The 16438-nt window shown below is 38.8% G+C and overlaps 1 protein-coding gene across 1 annotated transcript in view; it reads left to right on the top strand.

Annotated features, from left to right (window-relative positions):
* Window positions 1-814: 814 nt before the first annotated feature.
* The window catches only part of EIF3H (eukaryotic translation initiation factor 3 subunit H), a 98121-nt gene continuing 82497 nt past the window's right edge, over window positions 815-16438 (top strand). The window contains exon 1 of the mRNA XM_036264189.1: window positions 815-975. Within this exon, the coding sequence (XP_036120082.1) occupies window positions 844-975 (132 nt within the window). The 5' untranslated portion in view covers window positions 815-843. The remainder of the gene's footprint in view (window positions 976-16438) is intronic.

Raw genomic sequence — 16438 nt, 5'->3', positions numbered from 1 at the left:
GTTCATAGTTTACAAGATTGGGAATTGAGATTAATAAAAAAATTAGAAGTGAAAGCATTTTTTTATGCATGAGATGTTATATGTGAATTATAATGCTATTACCAACAGCCTAATGGAGACTGACTAAACATAAAGTGGAGAACATTTTATTTTCCAAAATAAAAAGTGGAAAAAACAGCCGCTATTCAATATTGTTGCTCTCAAACGCTTTGCACGCTGTAAGCCAATAAGATAAAATAAATTTTTAAACATTAGTTTTTCACGTTTACACGTTTTTAAATATTTCTATGTACGTGTTATAATGTGCATAATATATCCATACAGTAGCACTGATACAAGGTGTATTCCCGTCGTAGCGCTGCTGTAACAGGACCACAAACTGCAGGGCTTAAAACCCCTGAAACGTAGGGTCTCACAGTTCCGAAGGCCGGAAGTCCGAAGTTAGGGTGTCCTCGGGGCCATGCTCTCTCTGAAGCTCGAGGGGAGCCTCTGTTCCATGCCTTTTCCTTTGCTTCCGGTGTTACCGGCAGTCCTTGCTGTGCGTTGGCTTCCAGGCACATCGCTCCAACCTCTGCCGCGTTTGTCACCTGCTCTTTTCAAGAAGTCCCCTGGCATCCTGCAGCCCTTCACCGGGAAGCCGCAAACGCACGATGAGCATGCGCAGAGGCTTCCGCTGGGGAAAGCGGAGAAGCTGGAAAAGAGCGGGGAGGCGGGGCCCTACGCCTTCCAGCCCGTCCTCCCCGCTCCGCCCCTCGAACGTCGCACGGAGCATGACGTCACGTGAAACCTGTACTTCCACTTCCGATTCCTCACGTTTCTCTCTCTTCCTGTCCCGCTGGAAAGATGGCGTCCCGCAAGGAAGGCACCGGCTCGGCCACCACCTCTTCCAGCTCCACCGCGGGCGCGGCCGGGAAAGGCAAAGGGAAAGGCGCGGCCGGGGATTCGGCCGTGAAGCAAGTGCAGATAGATGGCTTGGTGAGTGGGGTGCGGTGTCCCCGGGCCCACGTGGGGAGCGGAGTTCCCCGCCGGGTTCTGCCAGAAGCGCTTCCTGGCAGCCTCCCCTCTGGGCTAGGTGATGCTGGGCCAAGGTTCTCCCTTCACACCTCTCTCTTTCGTCTCCCCTTTTTGTTCGGAGGACGCAGCAGCTTTCTCTGCCATCTGACGGGGGAATTGAGGGCTGAGAAAGGGGACCGAAGCTACGGGGGGTGTGTGACAGGTTCCTGGGGTCTTGTTTGGAGATCCGTGGGAGAGAGGACTTGGAGCAAAACTTTTCTGGGAGACAAGAAGATATCCCCCCTCCGTGTCGAGAAGGGTCTAGGACCCTCGGGCTATTGGAAGGGGAGAGGAGGGTGAACTTGATTGCTTCCTTGCTGTCATATGACACCTCTAAACTTCTCAAGTCGAGATGTACTTTGTAGCCACTTCTGAACCTGTGGTTCCTCGCTTTACCCCAAACCGAATGAACATCTTTTGTGTTGGCTTCTTTCCCCTTCTGTGAACGTTGGAGTACCGCAGGATTTGGGTTTAGGCTTCCTAATTACCTGGTCTCTTCTTGACGTAGTGTAACAAAGTAGTTAAAAAGCTTACCCCTGGAACCAAACTGCTTGTATTTGAATCCCACCTTGAATGAGCTGAATGATATTGGGCAAGTTACCTAATCTCTTTTTTTTTATTTTATTTTTTTTTATCCTCACCTGAGGATATTTTTCCATATTTTGTACAGATAGAGTGGGAGGGAGAGAGAGGAAGGGAGAGAGAGAGAGAAACATCGACGTGAAGGGACACATCGAGTGGCTGCCACCCGCACGACCAACCAGGGCCGGGGACAAACCGCAACCGAAGTACATGCCCTTAGCGGGAACCGAACCCGGGTCTCTCCAGACCGCAGGCCAACGCTCCAACCGCTGAGCCAAACCGGCCAGGGCACCTAATCTCTTTATGCCTTATTTTCCTCATCTGAGTTGGTTTGAGGATTTAAAATGGGTTGAACATGTATCAATAACTAAGCACAATGTCTGGAACAGAGTAAGTTCTCATTTTCTCTTTGCTGCTGCTGCTGCTGCTGCTGCTATTTGTAGTAGTTATAGTAGTAAACTCTCTTAAAGTCCCTTCTTGTGGCTTTAATTGTTATATATTATTATAACTCCTAGATTTATATTTCCTGCCAGATGACTCTTGAATACCTGACTGCCTGCTTTACACTATTAAATAGATAGGCACCTCAAATTTAACATGTGCAAAGTAAGATCAGTGAGTCCTTCCCCTCATTGACATTACTTCAGTCTCTCCCTCATAATAAATGGAATTGCCATCTACTCATTTGAATAAGTCAGAAAATGTAGGCATTGACCTACATTTGTTCTCTTTTTTCTTTAATCCTCAATATATCCACTTCCTACGCAAATCCTGTTGGTTCCACCTCCAAAATATGTCAAATTCACCTACTTCTCGCCCACATGCCACCAGTCATATCCACTTAAAATACAGACTTCTTGCCACAGTCTTCAAGGTCTTGCTACTGTTGTCTCTTTCTGCAAATGCACTTACTACTTTCTTCTAGGTTCCAGTAACAGTGAACTTTCAGTTCTTTGTTTTTTCTGCCTGATATGTTCTCTCAAATCTTCCTTCCCTCTTGGCTTAAATAACCATCTCAAGAAAGGCCTTGCCTAATAACTCTGTCAGAAGTAGCCTCCTCCCCATCACTTTCCATCACACTACCCTGTATTTCCTTCATAGTATTTTCCACTGCTGTAACCTGGTTTGTTTTCTTGTCTTCTCCACCAGAATGTAATCTACTGAGGGCAGGCAGGGATTATGCTTTATCGCTTGTTCCCAGTACTGAACCTGTTAACTGACATTGGTAGAATAAATTAATGAATAAAATATTTCATTTTATTTTTGTACTACTCCTAGTGTCCTGATAATCTTCTTTTATAGATTATTTTAATGTCATCTTGAATTGTTATCTTAGCCCTCTTCAGTCTACTTTTCATTAAAACATTCCCTTACTGTGAAAGTTCAGATCTTGTTAACTGCCTTCCTGAAATGTTTTCAATGACTTTGCAATGAGTCCAAGACCCATCGAGATGTTGCTCTTGCTTTTGTGTTTAGGTTTACTTCCTAGTATTTCCAAGCTTCCTAGGAACTATACATTTTAGCCACATAGAACTATTTGGTAAACCTGCTGTTTAATCGTATATGTTCTTGGCACCTTGATAGTGGCCAAGACCAATTTTTCTTCATGTATTCTTGAACCTTTTCTTTCCTACCTTTGGTCCTATTGATCAGTTCCTCTGTTTCTTTAATATTATCTTTCCCTTAATGTCTTAACATTTTCAAGACATTCCCATATTAAAATGTTCAACTCTGTCTCTTTACTTAGCACTCAGTGTTCCATTCTTAATCCCCACTTTTTTTCTCTTTAAGTTAATGTTGAAAAATTGTCTGTATTAGCAGTTTCACACTGTTTCTTTAGCTCAGTGCGGTTAGAATCGTCACCACCAATTTCTTTCTTTTTTTATCCTCACCCGAGGACATTTTTCCATTTTTTGTTCAGGTAGAGTGGGGAGGAGAGAGAGGAACAGAGAGAGAGAGAGAGAAACATCGATGTGAAAGGGACACATCGAGTGACTGCCACCCGCACGACCAACCAGGGCCGGGGACAAACTGCAACCGAGGTACGTGCCCTTAGCGGGAACCGAACCCGGGTCTCTCTGTTCCGCAGGCTGATGCTCCAACCGCTGAGCCAAACCGGCCAGGGCCCAATTTCTTGATTAAGTTATTTACTTTTTTATTGTTTTTTATCCTCACCCGAGGACATTTTTCCATCTCTTGTTCAGACAGAGTGGGAGGGGGAGAGGAAGAGAGAGAGAGGGAGAAACATCAACGTGAAAGGGACACATTGAGTGACTGCCACACACACGACCAACCAGGGCCAGGGACAAACTGCAACCAAAGTACGATCGCAGGCCAACGCTCTAACCGCTGAGCCAAACCGGCCAGGGCTGGATTAAGTTTTTTTAAAAGATCACTGATAATATTAGCAAAGAAGTATAAAAAGAAAATCAGTAGCCTGGCCGATGTGGCTCAGTGGTTGAGCATTGACCCACACACCAAGAGGTCGCCAGTTTGATTCCTGGTCAGGGCACATCCCCAGGTTGTGGGCCAAATGCCCTGTGCGGGGCATGCAGGAGGCGGCCAATCAATGTTCTCTCTCATCGATGTTTCTATCTGTCTCTCTTTCTCCTTTCCTCTCTCTAAAAAAGCAATAAAGAAAAAAAAATTAAAAAGAAAATCAATATATCATACATGCGAAATAGTGTCTGTAACACATAATTATAAAATATACATCCAGTCACCTGCCATTCAACTTGAGAAATAGAACATTTACATGTGTCTTTGAAACTCCTTCCTGTTTCATCCTTTTCTCCTATCCCTTCTCCTCACTCTATTATCACTATTGTGATCTTTGATTCAGTTGTTTTTTTTCAATAGCTTCACTGCACAGAGTATTCCTAAATAGTTTGTTTAGTTTTGCCTGTTTATAGTAACACATATGAATGAATTAAATCAGTATGTTTCCAATGTCTTCAATTATATATGTATCTCACACCTTGGTTGAGATTAGTCCATTCTAGAGTGAGTAGTTATAATTCTTTCATTTTCATTACTGTATAGCATTTCATTGTATGGATATAAAATTTTTTATCTGACTGTTAATGGACAATTACATGGCTGTTTTCCTTGTGTGAAATGGTATCTCTCAATCATTTAATTGTCCATCCATTAGGCTTGTCAGTGTGTCTTTTACTGTACCCTGCATAAAATCAATGCTCAGTATGTCCTTTTGGAATGAAGGAGTTGATCTTCATTGTAGTCAGATGGTCAGTCTCATTGTTTCTAGACCAGATCAAGCTAATTCTTCCTGTTGAACTTCTCATGTAAAACCTACTTTGTTCCTCCAAATGAGTTTGAGTTGACCTTTCTTATATGCATTATACTTTGGATACTTACAAAGTATGATCCATGGACCAGCAAGACAAGCAGAATTGGCCTCGGTAGCTTGTTAGAAACGTAGAAATGCATTGTTCGTCTTGGCATGTGATCATACACTGTTAATTAATGGTTTACTGTTTATGTATTTTTTCAGAGATGATAATCTGAAAACTAAAGTGTAAAACATATGTCTTACTTAGTTCCAGTGCTTAAAACTCATTGCTATCCATATCTCTTGCCTTTAAAATTCTGTCAAAAGTTATCTTGTTTAAAATTATTTGCTACCTCATCTCTCTTTTATTGGAAGTAAGGTAGAGAATGTTGTTAATAAATGAAAAAGTCAGAGTTACATATACTTCTTGTCATCCAGATGTCGGCTCAGATATCACTTCACTGGGACCTTCTGACTAATCTGAAGTGTCCTCATCAGCTCACTGACCCTTATGTCACCCTGTTGGGCCCTTGTTACTGTCTGAAATTCCCTATTTACTTGTTTGTCTTCTCGCACTAAAATATGAACTTTTTAAGAGCAGGAGCAATGTCAGATTTGTTCACTACGATTTTTACAAGTCTCTAGAACAGTGACTGACACATAGAAAGCACTCAAATATTGTGACTGAATCATTACAGTCTTGTGGTACAGACATTTTCTTGAAAATTAATCATGAGGACACTGGGTGAATAAATGCATTGTAGAAGTTATAGTGTGTTGGTGAGAAAAGAACATGGGGGTGAGGCTATAAAACCGGTTGGTTACCTTTATAAACTTGCTCGTATTTCTTGTCTTTTTAGGTGTCAATGTCTTATCTGTAAGAAAAGTCACTAGTGTTAATTGAGCACCTACTCTTTACAAGCCCCTGTGTAGGAAGGTTTGATTAGATTATGCCTGATGCTGGCAAAGCTTTGGGCTTATATGTTCTCTGCCTACTTTCCTGATGGATATGCAGTTCTAATGAGAAAATGTTGGTCAAAGCGCTTTGTGAACTGAAATGAATACAGATTTATAAAGGGCTTATACTAGGCTACTACCTGTTCCTCTATTTTGTGTCTGTGAAACTATGAAGTTATAGAGTCTAGATAACAGCTTGTTAAAGTCTATGAAATGGAAGCCCCTGTTCAAATTCTAGTCTTACATAGAATATGGTTTGGCCTTTTAACCAAAAAATTGTATGCCTCTTGGCTCCTTTTGTTTTCTGACATTAGTGGAGAATAAATTTCTTCACATGTGTGAATAGTTGAGTCAGATAACTTGCAACTCTTTAAGCATCACCTTTTACATTTTAGCTGTTTCAAGTTTGAATCTTTCTGAACTATGTTACAGTTTCTGCCTCTTGTAGTCAGAAAATACTGAACACAGCTTAACCATGTGTTGATGCTTTAGTATTATCATTAAGAACATAATTATTGCCCCAGGCTGGATGGGAGTCCTTAAGAATCCCTTGGGTTACTTACATCTGTTTATTTCTATAATAAATAACCCCCGTCTGAATTTTAGGTACTTTGAGTAATTTATCCTTCTATTTGGCTGCCTTTTATTTTTTGTTGTTAAATTTACCTGTTTTACCACCCTTGATTTCCAACTTTTCATTTACTGTGGATGAAAAACTAGATAAGCAGTCTTGTTAGAATTATTTCTGACATGAAACTAAGTATACTCTGAATGAAAATTAAATTAAGTATGCCGTTTGACATTTTAACCACTTAGTTGTATTTTTTTGCTCTGGTAAGTAAGATGGTGTTGCTTAAATAATAGCATTTTATAGTAGATAGAAACATTTGACATACATTTTTATATCTTAGGAGCTCCAGGAGCTGATAAAACCAGTATTGGCGGGATTATACATATGATTCAGTCACTCAGAGAAACGAAATGGCTTTTCAAGGACATAAAATGAATAGATACTAGAGCTTGAACTCATATCACATCTTGTCATCCTTATTCATTCTGCTTTTCATTATTATAGCTGCTTCATTCATTGTAATTGTAAGGACTCAATAGATGTTAGCTCTTAATACTTGCCAGCTACTATTCAAAGTAATTTACATATATTATAGTATTGAAGCCATGTGACAAGTCTTTGATGTAGGAACCGTTATTATATCCATTTTACAAATGCAGAAACTCAGGTATATATAGATTATGTAATTTGATGAGTGTCAGGATAGGGGGAAATAGGTGTTCACAAAATAATTAATCCAGTGTTCTTTTCTCAAGCATCAGGAAGTATATTTTCCAAAATTTAGGTCTCTTACAAATTTATAACTTTAAAATGTATGAGAGAGCTGATATATCAGAATCTCTTTGTATGTAATAATCTGTCATATTCTAGGAGATGATTTATAGCCCAAAGAAGTCAAGTTAGCAAATAATCTCAGGTTTGGAAAAAGGCAACCTATATTTAGCCTGTGGGTCACACAGATTAAAATACTGGGGGATCACCCTGGCTGGTTTGGGTCAGTGGTTAGAGCGTCAGCCCCCGGACCAAAGAGACCTGGTTTGGATCCTTCTAAGGGCATGTACCTTGGTTGCAGTTTATCCCCGGCCCGTTTGGGATTGTGTGGGTGGCAGGGCAACCAGTCGATGTGTCTCTCTCACATCGATCCCCCCCCCCCCCGCTCTATCTGAAGATAAATGCAAAAAATGTCCTCAGGTGAGGGGAAAAAAAATACTGGGGAATCAACATTGAAAAGAAAATAGAGGGTGTATTAAGGAAAGTAGAAAGAAGTACTGGTAGGTATTCCTAAATAAGGTAGTTTACGTGCTTTAACTAGGTAAACCTAAGCCCATTTGACCTTTCCATCTCGGTATACTTTCAAGATTTGGATAAATGCTGCAGATATTCCCGCCATTGTACCTTTCCTTTAAGGTCAGAGAGCTTATTGAAATCTATTGCCTTTAAAAATTTTATTTTCAAACAGTTCTTCCTGTGTTATGCATGTACAGTAGTTGTGACAAGCTGTGCTAGTGTTGTTTCTTGTAGCTATGTCGGGATAATTTAAGAAGCCTGGCATACACAGTCTTTCTGATGGAGGAGATGATTTAATTACACATCTGGGCCTTAGTTTCTTCTGCCTTTATATGAGGATAATGCATTGGCCTTTTTTACTGTGATAAATAAATACATGGTTTTCTAGTGATGTTTAAGCATCGTCGATAACAGTTTTAGTAGTTGGTATGGATTTTAATACTTGGTATTCGTTAAGGTGGGACTCCAAACTGGATGCTTTACCAAGTGGAATATAATGAAAAATTTAACTTGAATTGTTACAGCATTTATGGCCTAGATGAAATGTATGGCATTTCTCAAATGCCTACTCTGACATTAAAAGGCAAAGTTGCATAGTAACTATTTATTGGACTTTGGTTTCTTATCTTTTGCTTTCTTGTCACTTTTGGCTTCAACTAGTTTCTATTAAATTATAAATTCTGATCTTCGGCTTTATATCCAGGATTTCATGAGTTTGGCTAAACAACTCCAGGTATTCTAAGTCTTGGTAGCATTTTTCTGGATTTTTTGCTCAGTCCTCAGCCCAATACTGGGGAGAAAAGCCTCTGTACAGAGCATTAGGCTTTGAAGAAGGTCTTTGCCGGTTCTTATTTTCATGGTCAGGGAGTCTCACTTTATCAACTCTACCTTGATTTCTTTGAAGAGAGCTTTAGATTTCAGCACTTAGACTAAAACCTGGGTGTATTTGCTTTTCTCCTGGAAATTAGTTTATAATTTGTTTTTGTAAAATATTTAAATTATGGTACTTGGATATTTCATTTGGCAATATATGAGAAAATATACTTAAAGGCAAAATATACTAAAATTTAGTTTTTCTTGTAAGCTCTTATTTGTAGAAGATCATTCTGTAAAATGGTTATATCCTGTAAAGATGAGATTTAAAAGCAAAATACAGTGTAATTTACATATCCATCCATTTGATGGCAAACTGTGTTGTTTCATTAAACCTGAAAGGGCTGAAATGGATTCTGATGTATGCCAGAGTAGTGTTCTGTATTTTTGTTGATGTTAGTACGAAGCCCAAGCATACAAGGGCGGGGGGGAAATGGATTCAGGAAAATAATGGTAACTTAGTATTAACTTAGTCAAAATACAAAATGTTTTTAGTCTTTTAGTCTGAATATCAACATAAAATTTTAAGATTTTATTTCCCCCCCAAATAGTACCTAAATGTCACAGGTAAAACAAAAATATATACATTATTTATAAGAAAAGTTCGGAGAAATCACAAGAAAAACACAAAGATAATTAGCCAGTTTATAAGTTCATAACATGAGGGTTAGTGGCACCATTAAGATTTTGGTCTTGCTGGTGTGGCTCAGTGGATTGAGCATCATCCTGTGGACTGAGAGGTCCTGGTTCGATTCCGAGGCTCGATCTCCAGTGGGGGGTGTGCAGGAGGCAGCCAGTCGATGTTTGTCTTTCACATTGATGTTTCATTCTCTCTCTCCCTTAAAAAAAACAAACAATAAAAACATATTTTAAAAAGTTTTACTTTTCTAGTGTTTTTTCTGTGCTTTAGTAAATGCCTAGAATTGAAGTTAATAGTTTAAAGGTATGCATGTCCTTAAGCATTATAAGCATGTTGCCAAATTGCTCTCTAGAATAGTTGTATGTGTAGTTCAGTTTACTTCCCTCTACAGAGTATTGGAATGCTGTGCTGTTTCTTGGAACCATTGCCAGTTGAAAATTAGGATTTTTAGAAATCTTAGTCTTTATTTAAAAAACTAAGTATGTGTGTTAGTATTTCTGTTACAATGATTTAGTTCAGTAAATATTTTTTATCCGTTAGTGATAATGCCATCTGCCCAAGTTAGCCAGACTTCTGATGTAATCTTTGTTTCTTAGCATTTCCCTTGGATTCTCTTAAAATCACTTAGGTTTTGAGTTTACTGCTGTATTGTCTGTGCTCTTCATTTCTTGCTCTCCTTCCTAGTTTCAGAAGTTTTTTATTTGCATATTAAAAAATTGTGCATTCCAATAATTAAAATGATTTTAACCAAAAGAGAATGGCACTGATTAAACTACGGTTTACAGCCTGCAGGACATCTTGGACCAGCTTGGCTTTTACTCTGCATTTCACTGTTGCCCCACCCAGTTTCTTCCTTCATCAACACGCAAGTACTGTTCCTTCCCTCCAGCCAGACAGATAAATGGGAGATGCAGGTGCAGCCTTCCTGGTCAGTAGTTCTCTGATGTGAAAAGGGGCAGCTCAGTCATTTCAACTTGATCCAACCTCTTTGCATCTTACAAAGTTAAACAGTTAAAAGAAGTAAAATAAGGAGACAAAGCTTGTGGAATATACAGTGCATATTGGTGGTACATGCACGATTTTCCTGCTTGCTTCTGTTCAGTTGTTCCTTTTGAAGGCAGTGGATTTTTTTCTCTTGCATTTCTGTTTTCTTTGATTTCAACTTATTGAATTTCTCAGACTCAGCTGTACCAGGTGTGTCAGACACGGTTGCAGAGGAAGTAGAGCAAGGCGCTCGAAAGGGGGGAGAACCAGCTTATTGGCTACTGCCAAGTCTTGCTCTCCTTTCTGAACTGTTGGAAAGGCCTCATGGACGGACTGATCTTCCAGATTCTGTTTTGTACTTGGCCATCATACACAATGATGCTGAGTAAATAATCATTTTAAAGGACAACTGTAGTCCTAGAATGCAAAAACCCTTTGGAAATTCCTGTTACACAAAATCAAACTTTATAGTCTGAATTCTAAGATCCTCTTTACTTTTTGCTTTTATCTGCCAAGTGATGACTTGTAGATACTTTCAAGTTGGTTTAAGGCTAGTCTTTAAAACAAGTAAAACCAAGATTTTTTTTTTTCCCTTTTGGATAGAAGACAAGTAAAACCAAGATTTTTTTTTTCCCTTTTGGATAGAAGAAAACCTCAGTTTTATATTTTGTGAGAAATGCCTAATCTTCAGTGTTGCTTTGAAGGACCCTGTTGCGGTGGGGAGAATTCCCTCTTTGTTTTAGTTCTTAGAGCTGGACTAATAATAGAACAATAAAATTGACACGAGACAGGATAAATAGGAGAAAAACCAATTTAACACATGTGCATGGGAGAATCACAGTAAGATGCTTGGATCGTAAAATGATGCTCAAAGAAGTGAATGAACCAGGCACCTTTTCATATTTCTTAGACAAAGAAACACTAGACTTATGAAGAATTGATAGGACAAGAAAGTTAGCGCTCCTTAGAAAGGAATCTAAACAAGGTTTGTGTATTCATTAGTGAGGAATCTATACAAAGTTTGGGCTTGGGTAGTAAATCAATAAAGTGTTTATAGAAGCTCTTTGGCTCTGGATCTCTTAGCTCTTGCGATAAGGTTGTCTCTCAGCCTCCCTAGAGCAGGGAGGGCATCTTTCACAGGGGAGATTTATTTCCTGCACCCAAGGAGATAGGAGAGGGTCAAGATGCTCTTCTGTCACCAGCTGCTTGTCAAGTAACCTCAATTTAAATTAATCAATATGCCATTGTGGGACATTTTGGGGTGGCCTGTATCAGGCCCCAACAACCTTTTCAGGAGAAAAAAGGTGAACGATTATGTCCTGCAGTTACTGTGGTATACTTTTTATACTGAAAAACTGAAGCCCTTTTAATTTATTAAAACTAATTAAATACAACCATTATAGTGGATACACACAGGACACAAATCAAAAGGCAAAAGAGAGTATATGAAAAGTAACTCTCACTTTCATCCCTGTCTTCAGCCACTGTATTCCCAGAGGCAGTTATACTCTTTAAAGTTTCCCTCTGGGGCTGTTTTAGCAAGCACTACCTCCTATTAAGGAAGCAGAAACAAATCCAGAAATCACCTAAAGATCTTCTAATTATGCAGTGGTTCAAGCTGTGTGTGTGTGTGTGTGTGTGTGTGTGTGTGTGGTTGGGAATGGGCCGAATGGGTGAGGGAGTCAAAGGTACAAACTTTCAGTTATAAAATAAATAAGTCATGGAGATCTATACTATAGTTAATATTGTAAAGCATATTTGAAAGTTGCTAAGAGAGATCTTAAAAGTTATCACAAGAGCAATATTGTAACTATATGATCACTTATATAAGGTACCTAAAGAAGTCAGACTCAGGAATGGGGAGTTTCAATGGATATATAGTTTCTTTTTTCTTTATTGATTTTTTTTTTTTAGAGACAGGAAGGGAGAGGGAGAGAGAGAGAGAGAGAGAAACATTGATGAGAGAGAACATCATTTGGCCGCCTCCTGCATGTCTCTCACTGGGGATGGAGCCCACAACCTGGTCATGTGCCCTGACTAGGAATCGAACCTGCGATCTTTTGGTGCAACCACTGAGCCACACCCGCCGGGCTCAGTGGTTATATAGTTTCAGTTTTACATGATGAAAGGAGATATTTTGCACAACAATGTGAATATACTTAATGCTACTGAACAGAATGCAAAAATTCTTAAGATGGTATATTTTATGTTATTATTATTTATTATTTTAAATAGTCCTATATATAAATATATACATATATATATATATATATATATGTATGATATATATAAACTATTGCTTTTACAAAGATTTGAGATTTCCAACCAGATTTTCTGGTCTCTTACTGAAAGGCGTTTGATGGAAGCATTCATTTATTTTCTAGTTGCTGTGTATCTGAGTTTACTTTCCAGAACTCATGTTTCTGGAGGTGTGTGTGTGTATTTTTTGAGTGGGAAAAAACCTAAAAATAATATAGGAGTGGTGGGTTTGGCCCACCGGCTGTTCTCACCAGGGCGGCGAGTGCTGGCGGAGGGGGTGAGGGATGGTTGGGGGCTGCCAGACCATGCTGAGTGCAGCAGGCTGCACGTTCGCCTCAAAGGTGTGGGGGTCATACTCTCCTCTGTCAGCGGTCCCATAGGTGCCTGTGCGTGCCAGGGTTGTGGCAGTCAGCAGACAAGAATGCAAGGGTGGGGGAACCACCCTGCATCTTCCACCTGGAGCTGTTGGAGTTCTTGGTGGGCCAGCTCTCCAAGAAGCCACTCAAGTATCCATGCTTCTGAAGTTAATGAACTAGATGTGTTAGGAAGAAGAAGCTCGCTTATACTAGTTTTGAAATTTTTTGTTTTCTTTGAGAGAGGAAAATATTTTGTTTCAGCTAAACCTGTTTATCACTCATTTTACTTTTGAAAAATTGCTTCCACCATGTAGGAAAATTTGCAGATTGTTTATATAAGTCGAGTTGGTAAAGTAAAAACTTAATGTTATGAATTAAACATCGTCATCAATTTACATTTAATTGTTTTAATTACGATTATATATTTGTTTGATTGCATCATTGTACTTTGTCATAACTAATTTTTATGATGATGGCAGTGCTGTTTTGTTGAATTTCTTGAGGCTACATTGCCTTTCTCCCCCTTTTCCCAGCAATTATTAGTCGATTTAACTTTAAAACTGTGGACCATCAGTGAGCATTAAATCCAAGAGAATAATAACGAAATATGCTCTTTCAACTGAAATATTACAGAGGTGATATTGATTAAGTGTATTGGAGCATTGTAACTAATCCCATATGTGTCAGAAGCAAAATATCTTTTATTTTTTTCCTATTGAAGTTACTTAAAATTCTTTCACGTCAAAACTTAACAGCAGTGATTTAAATCCTGTTTATTATTTGATTTAGCTAGTTATGAAATGGAACCCCTATCCCACTCGAGCCATAAAATGTGTTAAATTTAAGGCTAATGCTGCTTTCTGCTTTTTGAATTTACATTTTGGCAATAACTACCTTCTTTGTTCAGTGTTAGAAGAAATGATCTAGGCTTAACCAAATAAGAAAACTGCCAAGTTCACAGATCAGTCATTGAAAGATGCCAGAATTAAATGAAAGTCTAGATATTGGTTTTACAGAATATGCAAAGGGGAGATTCTGTGGCATTACAGTTTCTTTGAGACTAAAATTCTTCTATGGTAATAGCTGCTCTTTGACAGTGATTGATGTGAGAAATTCAGGCTGTGGACCTTACTTACCTCCCAGAATTTTAAAACTGGAATAAAGCCTGCTAGGAATCATGCATCCTGCCTGACCACTTCTCCAACTGGCCAGCAGCTGGTGTAGTTTGGGCTTTGTCTTTTTATTTCAGACTTTTAAGAAACTCTTGGAGTGGATCTAGTCTTTATTTTTAGCAAGGATGATGATGTTTTTAAGGAAAGGTGTGTGTATACTTATATACATACAAACACATGTATACACAAATATTTTGAATAAATCAGTTTAATCTCACTTCTGACTCTTGTTGTTAATTCTCACTCAAGGATATTTTTCCATTAATTTTTTAGAGAGAGAGGAAGAGAGGAGGGGAGAGGGAGAGACAGATATTGAATGGCTGACTCCCGCACAACCTTGACGGGCCGAGATTGAACCTGTGGCCCAGGTATGTGCCCTTGGCCAGGAATCGAACCCAAGATCCTTTGGTTCATGGGCCAACACTGTAACCCCTGAGCCAAACTGGCCAGGGCTCACTTTTGACTTTTGAATACAGATTTTTAAATATGTTTTTTATTAATTTTTTTTTTTTTTTTTTTTTTTTTTAGAGAGAGAGAGATTGAAACATCAATGTGAGAAAGAAACATCGATTGGCTGCCTCCTGCATGACCCCTATTGGGGATCAAGCCCACGAAGTTTGGTGTGAAGTGGTTGATTTTTCATAAGCATTTAATAAGTTACATCTTGTAAGGACTAGACACTGAGCATTGTCAGGAGACAAGTCTCAGTGTCATAAGGGTATCTTGTATCTTCTGGTCACTCACTAAATATTTGTTGGATAGATGGATGGATGAGTGAATGAGATTAGGTGAAATGTTTCTTGCAATAATAGTAGTTGTAACTGTTGACTGAGTAGCTGAGGATTTAATATGCACTCTGTGCTAGGTACTTTGGATGTCTGTCTTTGTAATCCTTGCGGTAATGCTATCATAGGCACTGACTTATCTCTACAGGAGATAGGTGAGGCTAGGACAGATAAGGTAACTGACCTAAGGCCATAGAGCTGGCACTCAGACTTTCTTTTGGATTCTCTATCCAGCCTCTCAACACTGTGCTATAGGATTTTTTCTGTTTGTACAGACCAGAGGCTCACATTTGTGTATTTACTCATAAGAATTAAAAGTAATCTCTCTCACTTGAACATTACTTTTTCACAAAGAAATAAAAGTTCATTGTAGAGTTGTGTTGTAGGTAACAAACGGAAAATAGCAAATCAAGGGTTTGAATGTTGTGGCTTCAGCTGGGCTCATTCACTGGGTAAATAATTCACTGTTTTACCTTTGTCTCATAGAGCTTTTGATGTAAAGTGGGCTCCTGCTGCTGAAATAGGTTTGTTTTTACCCTTCTAAAAGTAGTGTTCAGAATGAAATCCAAACAGAGTAGTGGTCTGACCCCAGCCTAGTACTATGCCTGTCCTCTTATAGAAGCAGTAAGGGTGGTAGAGAAAACGGGGGGACTTGGAAGCCACAGTTTGGCGTTCACATCTATTGAGATAATGTTATATTATGAGAGACTTCCTGTCAGTGACATACATTAAGACGTGTTTGATTATAAAATCTGAATGTTCAACTTCTGGAGTTGGGAGAAAACTGTCTACCTGCTTAATGTTACAGGTTCTACGAACCACTGCTACTCAAAGTGTGGGGTATGGTTCGTGAACTGTTAACTGGTCTTCCCGAGATAAGTATTTAGAAACGTTTATGGCAGTTTGCTATTGCTGTGATAGCCTAGCGTGTGATTTCTGGGCTTGAATTTTCTGTCTTTAAAAAAATTTCACTTTTCTAGTAAGTAATTTTTATTTTACTAAAGTATTGATTTGTGATGGTCTGGAGGACGATGAGTTCTTCACCACTGATAGCTTGAGAAGCACTTTTGTAAGTGATTTTCATACCTATTTTAGCTGATAACATCTTCCTATAACCAGTGTCTAATAATATTTAATAGAACCATATCTAAAAGACTATTGTAATCACAAAATACTGTTTACATTTTTATTTGTTTTAGTGGTAAAATGTTTTAGTTAGTAGTTTCAGCACTTCTTTATCTGCGAGCTGTTTAAAAAGGTGAAAAAATAGATTCAGCATTTGCTTATTGTAGGTGTACAATACAGGTTGTAATTTCTGGTCATTCATTCTCAATGAGCTCAGCTTTATAAAGGAAGGTTAAAAATGATAGATGGTATAGTTCTACAATATAGAACTACTTTGTCCCTAATCATTTTCACTGGGCTTTCAACAGATCCTTTTCATGTGTGTTATAAGGACGGTGGGAAACCTGCTGCTTTCCCGGTGAAGATTTATTACCATCATCAGTTTGCACAAAGTTTGAATTGATATTTTGCTGATTTACAATTGGATTAGGTTAGGCTTCTGTTAAACAGATCTCTCTGCTTATTGGAAACTAGTCTGTATATCCAGAAGTTACCCCTTTCC

This window comes from Molossus molossus, unplaced genomic scaffold, assembly GCF_014108415.1.
Source record: "Molossus molossus isolate mMolMol1 unplaced genomic scaffold, mMolMol1.p scaffold_m16_p_16, whole genome shotgun sequence".
Classification (NCBI taxonomy): domain Eukaryota; kingdom Metazoa; phylum Chordata; class Mammalia; order Chiroptera; family Molossidae; genus Molossus; species Molossus molossus.
This window is presented reverse-complemented; position numbering and strand designations above follow the sequence as displayed.